General features: G+C 42.5%; 1 protein-coding gene across 5 annotated transcripts in view; it reads right to left on the reverse strand.

Moving 5' to 3' along the window:
* Window positions 1-7,404, reverse strand: part of palm2akap2 (PALM2 and AKAP2 fusion) — a 136,731-nt gene extending 129,327 nt beyond the window's left edge. For 2 of the 5 annotated variants that reach the window (XM_033647265.2, XM_033647264.2), the window contains exon 1: window positions 3,271-3,795. In XM_033647265.2, the coding sequence (XP_033503156.2) occupies window positions 3,271-3,314 (44 nt within the window). In that variant the 5' untranslated portion in view covers window positions 3,315-3,795. Of the gene's footprint in view, window positions 1-3,270; window positions 3,796-7,292 lie in introns of those variants that run through there. The other 3 variants (XM_033647263.2, XM_033647266.2, XM_078162042.1) reach the window with 3 other exon arrangements.
* Window positions 7,405-11,314: the final 3,910 nt, after the last annotated feature.

Raw genomic sequence — 11,314 nt, forward strand, 5'->3', positions numbered from 1 at the left:
TACTTCAATAATTAGAACAGTCCGATGGTAATATACAGTAGACTCTGTATAGTTTATGATGGATGTATCTAGTCTCTGACGACTAAACTTCACCATCAGTCACACAACATGTTTTCTGTTACAGAATAAAAGAATAAGTTGATCTAAAACATTATCTTGTTGAGTCAAAATCTAAACCAATCAGCTGTGAGATCAGGTGAGAGCCAGGCATTTCCCATCATGCTCTGGGTCTTGTAGTCAGTGGAGAGCAACTGCAGCACCTGGCTCTTAAAACTGCGTCCGCCTCACTCGAGAGATTGTCACTGTCTACTTTCGTAAGACGTCAGAGCAAGTCCGGATGAAGTCAGACACAAAACTAAGCAGCAAGCAGTGTGTGGCAATCGCTGGTGATTGGATATGCGCGGGCCTGGCTTATCTCAAACTAGCCTAGTGTCATCTGGCTGTGTCTAACTATACCGTATGTCTCGGTTACCTGACAAATTACTTCCAGTGTATTTAGGTGGTAAAGACGCCATAAACTGCTTGTTTCCAATCTTGATTCATTTTGTCCGTGGCAACATGAGCCAGCAGAAAACTCTAAATTAAACTGCGCTTACTGACCAGCTTTCTGCTGAAGGCGTGGGGAAAACTCACTAGCCTAGCAACATGGCTGACTATACAACACCAGGGCTGCATTCAGCCACGACGAAACCAGAGATGCACCGATCCAGCTTTTTCAGTTTCGATACCGATCCCGACGCTGTGGCTTTGAGTATCAGCCGATGTCCAATACGGATCAGATACCATGGTTGACCTAAAATGTGTGATCCAAGGAAGTTTTTGGCTTGCAGGACGGGGTGTGAGGGGTGTGATTGGAGTCTAACCAGTGCACTGTTAAACTCAACAAAGACATAGGGCACACTTCCGAGCTCCAGATGTCGGTGGTGAAGCTCATGACATCTACATATTGTACCTCTTGAGACAAGTGTTTGCTCACTTTCTCGTACATTTCCGACAGTGCGGTCTCAGAAAAATATTTGCGGGACAACAAATTGTACCGTGGCTCCAGGGGATCACAACAACTGTCATTGGTTGTCCATCCAAAACAATGTACTCCAGCACTTGCTCAGAAATTTTCACAGCTTTTGCGCTATTGCTGGGGAATTTCTCTCTTCTTTGCAGCGCATCTGCTAACGTTAACTGCTGTGTAGTATTACCTCCTGCTCCTTTCGACCTGCTCAACTGCTGGAACTCTTGGTACTCCGTTTGGTGAGGTTTTTGTAGATGCTTTATTAAATTGGTAGTATTATACTTGGCGGTACTACCACCACCCCATTACAAACTGCCGTTGACTAGTTGGAGTGTTCAATGTGAAATACCTCCACACAGCAGATTCTCTCGTTCGCTCCATGACATATCACGTAGCTCGCATCGCAATAGATTTAAAGGAAAAAGATCGCCTCAGGTATAGGCTGCATTTTCCGATACCCGATCCATCTATTTTGATGATAACGGGGCCGATATTCGATCCAGATATCAGATCAGTGCGTCCCTAGACGAAACATAGCAAAACATTTATTTAAGCAGAAATGGTGGTGCGTTAAACACCCTGCTGTGTTACGCAAGGGCACTGCCTTTTAATACTGAGGGGTTCAATAGAGTTCAATCTAAAGGGACTTTATTGGCATGGCAAACATATGTTTACACTGCCCAAGCAAATGTGAAATAAAAACAAAAATTGTACGTACAATAAGTAAATATCCATTCTCAGAACCCATCGGCTGTGTTCGGCATCTGACTTCCGGCAGACGGCGATACAGCCTCTGGGGGCAGACCCCCGATTTTTTGGCATTCCGGTTTGATTTGGGCGGAGGAGGCGAATTCCCTTTTTTGACTTCCGTTTATATATAAGTAAATATGCTGAACCATTGCGATGGATTCAGAGTTTGCAGTGACGCCAATTATGTTCCGCCTCGTTAGTTCACCGCACGGACTGTTTAACGTGGCAACAACTGCAGCCGGCCAAACAAGAGCAAACATACCTGAAAACCCGTTACACACCATTTCAAGGACACATTATTCAACCTAGAAACTTAGCAAAACGTTGCACTCCGTTTTCAGATTGAACGTGCCCCAAATCTGGCACTTGCTCCAATCTAAAATCATGTCATGTTACAAAAAAGGTCTTTAACAACATTTACAAATTTAACTTTTCATAGGAAAGTGTTATATGATATTTGGGCCAATATGCTATGAAAATTAATCACAACATAATGCACCGAAAGTCATGGATTCCTGCAAAATACAAGACTTGCTCTTTTTGTTCCTCTCATATTGTCTTATTTTGTGGCTTTCAATGCAGCTGAGGGGTGAGATTGATGTGAAAATCTGCTGATATTGTGCATCTCTTGTGCTCGCGGGACACATCATCAAAGATCTGACAGTCAGCATCTGAACAGCAGCATTTTTCATCCAAACAATCTAACAAAACTGCACACTGCTCAACATAGTCATAGTCATTCATAGTCATGAATTCAAATACAAGTTTCAGGTCTTTTGAGGATTTGATTCTCATTCAGTGCTGACGAAGACACCAGGAATAAAAGGTCATGAGTGACTTATTAATTCATTATGCTTCTGTCTTTGCGTGGGCATTTCTTTCTCACGAGCAGAGGAACACACACATGCATTCAAACACATAGAGACACACAAATCACACACAGGAAGAAGCGCTTTGCAGCATGGCGGACTGTACCGACACATGGAGGCTGGACCAAGCCTGCAGCCTCCGCATTGACTGTGCTACAACATGCTACACACAGACACACACACACAGACACACACAGACACACACAGACACACACACACACACACACACACCCCTGCACATTCACACATCCTGTATGTACCGTGGTGTTGAGATTAGGAGCAGTGAGATGTTGAAGAAGTGCAGGGCTGATTTTGTAAAGAGACACAGAGGATAGAGGGAATAAGAGCGGGAGGGCTGATGTGCGCTGAGGTGAGAGGTTTGCAGAGAGAGTGCGAGGGTGTGTGAAGAAATAAGAAGAGGAGATGAGAGGGAGGAGTGTACAGGGTGTACGGCGGGTCTCCTCGCCAGTCATGACTGAGCAGCAGCCTCACCATGACGGAGCTCCCGTTCCCATGACAACCCAGCCTGTCAGATGGAGGGGAAGAGAGGTGGAGGGATGCAGGGAAAGAGAGGAGAGGAGAGAGGGAGAGATGGAGGCAAAAGATACACAGAAACACAAAAGATAACGGAGGGCTACTCACGGTGCTGTGGCGGTGCCGTTCCTCTGCAAAGGTGTGTCTGACATGGCTGCAACACCCCTCTCCTCTCCTTCCCTGCTCCTCTGCCTCGTTCTCCTCTCCTTCTCCTGTCCTCCGCTGTCCTTTCGCAAGAGTTGTGTCCACCTCTTCTCCCTCTTCTTCCTCCTCCTCTCCTCCTCCTCCTCCTCTCTCCTCCCCTCCTCCTTATCTTCTCCTCCTCCTCCTCTGTCTTTTCCTCCTGCCTTTTCGGTGTGCGCTCGTCACGCCAGGATGTGTCAGAACAGCTGCTCCTGCCGCTCCTGCATCGCCCCGCTCTGCCAGCAGGAGGGGATGGGTGTAAGCATGTTTGCGTGCGTGTGCGAGAAAGAGGTAAGGAAAGACGGGCCACTTGTGTATCTGTATGAATAAATGTGCAGGTGATGATGTCAGAGAGGGAGAGAGGAAGGATTTGTAGCTGAGGTAAGAGAGGGCAGGAGGATGAGGTAGCCGAGATGAGAGAGCAGGATAGAGAGCAGAAGACGGTGGGGAGATAGAGAGAAGGAGCGCCTTAGGGGAGTCACAGTATAATGAAAGGAGTGGCCAACACGCCTCATCCCCGCTGCTACCCTGAGAACCTTTCCCCTTTGAGACTGAGGAGGGATTCATTTAAAGAGGCAGATGGGATACTCCGAAACCCTCCACTGTTATGAAGGAAAGTGTATCCTCCTTAGGTGGCCTCCAGCGTCCTGCAACTTTAAATTGGACGAGCATCTACAGAAAATGTATATATGGACAGATATATAAGAGAGTCTGCTCTTTGCAAGAACTGGGGCACGTCACTAAGGACAGACATTATCTTATGCAGGGCTGCATCCTCTGACTCAAATCCTCCAGATCCACATCCAGACAAGTTGGAGCTGTCAAGTTAATGTCAAACACGCCGGGTTTTTACAGCTGGATCTCTCTTTAAAGACCAATCTGCAAAGAGTCTTTAAGGAGAGATTGGAATTCTGAGCATGCAGCAGTACACTGAAAGATAACGCGCTGAATGTCAATGATGATCTACTTTTTATAAGACGAGCGTGAACCATCTACAGCCTCTAAAACCAGTGACTGTGGCTGGATATACTGTAACTTATATCTGTCTGTTAAAAGTGTGAGGGCTGAGGGGGATATATATCTACATACAGAGCAGGGGTTCATCCTAATATCCCTCCTTGACTCCTCTATCCTTGATCACTTGACCCAGAGATCGATTAAGCCTATGTCTAAATGCGCTCGGAGGAGTCAAGGAGGCTTCCAGATGGGAGGGAAGAGAGGATACACGAGTGCAGCCTTCGTGGAAGTCTTTTACCAACCGACACACTCCCTGATTGGATATCAGTTAGTGATTAGACAGCACAGGGCTGCAGCTGATCCGACTGATCTGATACATCCCAACATCGCTGGAGTTTCATATCAGAGGGGAGACAGATGAGACAATGAACTCAAGTGAATCGCTCCCAAGTTTTATATTTGATCTGTTCTCTGATTCACAATCGAGTTAAAAAAGGAACACAAATGACTTTCTTAATTTATAAGACAGATTTTTCTCATCTCGATCTGTTATTTCCCTCATCAACTTTTATTATGGATACAATCAAAGTCAGAGAGTCTGTCTGTCGGCAAGAAACACTTTAACATAAGTGATCGTCATTTCCATTCAGTTACACGTGATGCTGATCATTCCTGAGTGTCGGGTTGATGAGTTACAGAATTTCAATCTTCCCTGAAACAGTTCCGGCGCTCAAAAGACACCACAACTATATTCTGGGTTATTAAATAATGAATTCACAATCATAAATATAACTCCATTAAAAGTTTGTACAGCTGTTGATGAAGACTGTAAAACCCACTGATAGCTGATCTATCTGTAATCAGATGCCTCTAGTGACGCTTCAGAGGAAAAGACGTGTCATTTCTCTACAGGCAGAATTCCTGGTTTCTTTTCTCCTCACATCTGTCCACATGTCTTACAAAGGCGGAGCTAAGACGCAAAGAAGAGAGGCAAGTGAGGGAAACGTGGATGCGAGTTCAGGTATTGGGATGAACCCCTGGTCCTCTTCCATGTTGTTTCTACCATAGCCCAGGAAGGACAAGTCAAATACTGGTTCTACACAGCACCGTTTGTGTTTTTGTGTCAGCCACCATAGTTCTCCTACACACTTAACACACGGAGGAAGTTTCAGTTGGTCCCAATGAGCAACCTCACCTGCTATATGCCATTAAATCCGACACACTAGACCAGGGGTCAGCAACCTTAGCTATCCAAAGAGCCATTTTTGGCCAAAAAAGCTCTCATATAATCTGCCTGGAGACGCAAAACATATTTAGGCCTTATAATGAAGGTAACAATGAGTCTAAATTCACCAATCAACATTATTTATAGATCTAAATGAGCATTTATTAATGTATTACCGCAATGGTTACTCTGCAGTGGGCTATTTATGATTGTTTGGTACTTTAATTTAGCAGCGTTAGTAGTAAAAGGAAATGAATATGTCCACGCACCGTTAAATTCTCTATTGTCCTCCAAGACTTTTTTGATCTGCACTCCATTGCTAGCTTAGCTTAGCTAGGGAGATACAAGACAAGCCGTCGCTGTTGAGATTTGGCAAAATTTAAAAGAAAAGCTGATAGGTCATATGACGCACATTTAGTTGATATAATATTAAGACATTTTTTTAAATTCTGTGTATGGGCTACATATTTTTACAGTGGAGAATTAAAGAATCACTCAAGGCCTACGACAATGAAAAATGAAAGTTAAAATGTTATAAAAAATAGCTGTTATTAATGTCTTTATAATTTTTTGCCAAAAGCCACAGAGGGCCAGTGGAGAGGGGTGAAAGAGCTACGTGTGGCTCTGGAGCCACAGGTCGTCCATCCCTGCACTAGACCTTTAACTATCTGCTGCAGGAATACTCAACCTCTGGCCTGTGGGCCAAATCTGGCCAGTGACAGGGTGCTGGGTGGCCTGAGGAGCATTTTAGAATTCACAATGAAAATAAGCTGATATGCACTGGGAGTATTTTTGTACTTTAAATGTAAATAAGGAGCTAAAGTGCATTAAAAAGCATCAAAACAGAGACTCCTGGAACCCCTGACAAAGGTCAAAGCTAATGCCCTGAGTGTCTGCGTACCCCTGACCTATGTGAGGCTGCTGCTGCTGCTGGAATTGCCTCATAGCATGAGTGAGGACAGCAAACATCAAAGAGTTTAAAAGAGGCATTTCATTTATAATGTATACTGATGTTTGTTTATTAATTGGCCCTTAGTCTTCTGTCAATCTGCAACAGTGGCCCCCAGGCAAAGCAAGCTGAGTATCCCTGATCTACACTAACATGTTCCTGACTACAGCTTGATATGACTGATGATGGTGAATATTTATACAAAGTTGGGTAGGATTTCAGAAGACTTCTATTTGTACACCACATTACAGAGCTGCAGATGCTAAAGGACTACTAGTCAAACTGCACACCATGTGTGAAGGAGAGCTGCATAGAAATTAAAGTATGAGGCAAACAGACAAAGAGCAGCAGCTGTCACAAAGTGAACACTCATCACAAAGACAGATGAAGCAGAGAGTTGGCTGATGATTTTTGGCATTTGGCACCAAACCAGGCTCTCTGTCAGATTCAACTTTCTTATATATATATATATATTATTATATTTACTGTACAACTTATCTTGTTCGATTTAAAATTTGCTTTTGAAAGCTGTCATGGCAAAACTTTCAGATGTCCCCACCTGTCAGTAACTATTATAAGAATTAAAAATAAAAATGTTTTTAATATTCTAAAAAAAATATATATATATATCGTTTCATAGGATGCAAATCATGATATTGTCTGCATTTTCAAAGGCCACAGTGGCATAAAAACAAAACAAAACAAAACTAAAAAAAAACATCTTTACAGGTCCACAGTTTCTTTGTTAGAGACGTCAGAGCTAGTGAAGGGGATTTAAATGCAACAGCGAGGATGAGGAGGATGAAGCAGGCCTACCTGGCTGTAGGGACAGTGATCGCCTTGAGGAACACATCACAGATGAAACAGACACCGTAGCAGTTTTAGCATCAGACGATATGGACACAACCTGCAGCTGCAGCGCCAGGTGAGGGAGAGACGCTGCTCCCTCGCCGGTTTTGTGTAATCTCGCGAGATAACGTATTTCCGTTCAGGTAGTTGATGTAGGTCGACTGAAAACGCAGTCGGATTTACACTTTTGCAGATTTATCTATCTGTTTTGTATATTTCTATCGCTTAAGACTTTATGTTATTATAGAAAAATGTGGTGTTTGGTTTCTTCAAGTTCCCCCCAAAAATTAAGACAGAACTTTTTTTTTTTTAAATAATTAATTGATTTTTTAATATATATTTTTTTGAATAATTTATTTTAATTTTATTTATTTATTTATTTATTTTTACTTTAATTGTTAATTAATTATTTTTTAATCTAATTTATAATTAATTTGATAATTAAAGTATTTTATCCATAAATGTAAGTTTAGCAATAATCAACCTCACACTGATGTTTTTCTGAAGGATGCTGAACACTACAAGACACTGCTCTTTAAATTGGACCAACCAAAACGCTATTAAGACACTTGACATGTCTACATCATATAATATGTTTGTGTAGTATGGTATCCCCCTGGCTCTGTGTTACTGTTGTGTTAGTGTACTCTCAGCTGTACACTGAGTCCTTTTTACACTGTGCTGTTTAAATAAAGAAAGATCAAAAAAACAAAAACCTACTTGAGGTCAATGTGGTCACAATGCCCCAGCCAACATTTGTATGTAGAGCCCATGTGGGCTAAAAAATACACCATATGTGGGATTGCTCACAGGTTCCATAATGCCCCATGCCAATAGCCCACAAAGGTGGGTTTCCCTAAGTCAGCCCCAGATAAGATGCCCGTTTTGGGCCCACACACAGTTGCTACCCAGGTAGCCCTAGAACAACCCATGTGGAGCCCACCTGTGTTAACTCATGCATGTGGGCAAATGGCATGGGGTTAATATGGAACTCATGGACAATCCCATGTAGGGCCCATTTTTCAGCCTATTTAGCACCCACATGGGCCCCAGATACAAATGTTGGCTTGGGCGCTGACCTCCAGTGAGTCTCAACAAGTCTTTTACTCCTGGTTAAATAAAGGTTAAATAACCAATAAATGCCACCTTATTTTATAAACAGAATTGTCATATGGAAACATCAACAAAACAAGAATACAGTTGCTGCTGTACAGTAGTATAGTGAGAAGAGTTCAGTCTATGATGGCTACCCTCAGTTATTTATCCAAACAAGGAGCTCAGCAGACTTTTATTGGGTGTATAACCTGCTGGCTGAGAACTCAGCAGCATGTGGCTGCAGGGGACAGCAACATCTTATCTCCCATCCATCTCTCTGACCTTCCTGCCTTCTCCTATCCCCCTCTCCTTCCCTCTATACTCCCATTATGTCACTCAGTTCATTACTGTGTCTCTTCTTTTTATGTCTCTTTCTTGCTTCTTTATTTAATCCCTTTTCTTTCCTTCCTCTTTCCCCACTTCTTCCATTACTCTTCCCATTCCTCACTTTGCTTTCTTTTACTCACCTTTTCCTTCCTTCTTTTTCTCCCTCTCTCATTTCCTTTCTACCCCTTCCCTCCTATCACCTCTCATCCTGCTGAGAACTTGTTGTCCTGCACACTTGTATCTCTCTACAGACCATAGTAGATTAACACTGAATGACGAGAGAAGGATAAACATGGAAGGACAGGAAGCCAGGTGAGTTGGACAGGAAGAAAACATGATGAAACTGAACGTAACTTCAGTAACACCAGCAAATGCAGCTGAATGTCTCAGCGGTTATTGTTTTGTACCAGCAGTGGAGCAGACGGCGTGTCACTCCCAGGCTCAGAGGAGAAAGTGAAGGTCACATCTCTTAAAGTGCCAAGACATTTCACATTCCTGCCTGTTACACATTTAGACGTAAACACTTATCTGCCTCCTGTTTCCTCCTGACAGTCCATGTTGGTTATCATATGTGGTATGTGAGTTATGCCGAGGCTGCTCCTCAGGTTGAGGTAGCAACCTTAAATGGGCATCACACGCTCACCCGTCTGCCCTCCACATTTTCTCACACACGCAAACACACTCCTCCTTAATCCCACCCTGCTGCAGTAAAATAGATAAAGTGCAGATACTTATATCTAGTCATGTGTGTTCATTAGTGCAGCACAGTGAAATATTGAATTTGACGCTAAAAACAGAGAATTGAAATGACCTGATCAGGAATAAATCTGAAAAAGGTGTTCATTTTAAATTTGGATTCAAGTCATCGTGATGATTCCTCATGTCATTAAGTCATGTGTAAGTCATGTATTGTACCTCAGTGGACTGTATGTCATGCCTTTAAAAATGCACTATCTAATCCAGTATAGTGATAGTGGTAGTTGTCAGTGTCCTTTTTACAGTAAAGTACGGAGTATACCGCCATCTTGTGGATTTCTAAAGCCATTGAAAATATCTGGTTTCAGTGACAACTAGTGGTTGTGTCAAAATAAATAGCCTACAAGGCAGAAAGCAATGACTCAGAACAAGGGTGTCAAAGTCATTTTAGTTCATGGGCCAGCCATCCGGGCATGACCAGACATGTAACACAAAATGACCACCCGTATTGTTTAAGATAGAAATCTGATACAGATTCTTTTGGATTGAAGCTGCTGGTTGACAATATTTTGCACAGTGTTCAATATCTTTAAACATAACCACAGAAAGTAGTTGTTGTTATTTTAGAGAGCCGTGTTCTGGTCAGGGTGGAAAAGCCTCCGAGGCAGCTTTTCACATTAAGTATCTACTCACTGTTTAAACCTGAAACCCCTCAACCTTCACAGGTGCATCAATATCAGGCGTGCAAAGTCATCCAGTGGGCCAGACTGGACCCTTTGGCGAGCTGGGTTTGCCCCCCAGGCTGTATGTTTGACACCCCTGACTTAGAGTGTGACTGAATTATTTAACATATGGGGGTTGGTTCTTATAGAATTTTGAAACATGTCCAACACACTCAATTATATCTGGATGATATCAAATTGTCTATATTTGTTTTAACATATCATAAGCATGAAAGGCTCCAGAAAAACATTGTCAAATAGCCCACAGTTTTAGTTCTCTCCGGACTGAAGCTCGTAAAATGATCATTTGCATGTTTACCGAAACATTTTAAGCTTGCCCAGCATAAAAAAGTTCTTTTGCTGTCTCACTTTAGCTAAAATACTTAACAGAATACTTCAGCTTTCACTTTGGCTGGATATTCACATGAACGTACATGAACGTGCAGCTGGACCGGCTTGTAAACAATGGGCTGGAGATCAACACAGAGAGAGGGTGTGTAAGGTCATGTTATACTCCAGATGAAATTACACCTCTAGTTCTTCACGTAGCAATTTTTTAATTCCTTCAATCTAGAAATGATGAATTTCGCTTATTGCTCCTTTAAAAGACATTGCTAGAGTCAGAGGAATTATGTCAAAGCAAGACCTTGAAAGGCTCACCCATGCCTTTATTTCAGTAGATTAGACTACTGTAATGGTCTGAATGTAGGACTTTCACAACAAGCTGTTGGGCAACTTCAGCTTTTTCAGAATGCAGCTGTTAGGGTCCTAATAAAAACTAGAAAATATGACCACATTACTCCAGTTCTAAAATCCTTACACTGGTTACCCGTCAGTCAGTGAACTGATTTCAAAATCTTGCTGCTTGTTGCTCAGCGCCCACATATATCTCTGACATGCCCGAGGACATCCGGGGCCAACCTACTGACCATCCCAAGAATCAGAAGAAAACATGGTGAAGCAGAGTTTCATTGTCATGCAGCACAAACCTAGAGTAATCTCCCAGATGATGTAGTCCTGGGTCTGAACTGTTTTAAGTCAGAGCTAAAAACATTCCTTTTTTACACCGCCTTCTCCACCCTGTATTACTGCAAGATTATTTTTAAACTCAATTTTAAATTTTAAATAATCTTTTTATTTTTGCTGCTC

This window comes from Epinephelus lanceolatus, chromosome 19 (assembly GCF_041903045.1).
Source record: "Epinephelus lanceolatus isolate andai-2023 chromosome 19, ASM4190304v1, whole genome shotgun sequence".
Taxonomy (NCBI): domain Eukaryota; kingdom Metazoa; phylum Chordata; class Actinopteri; order Perciformes; family Serranidae; genus Epinephelus; species Epinephelus lanceolatus.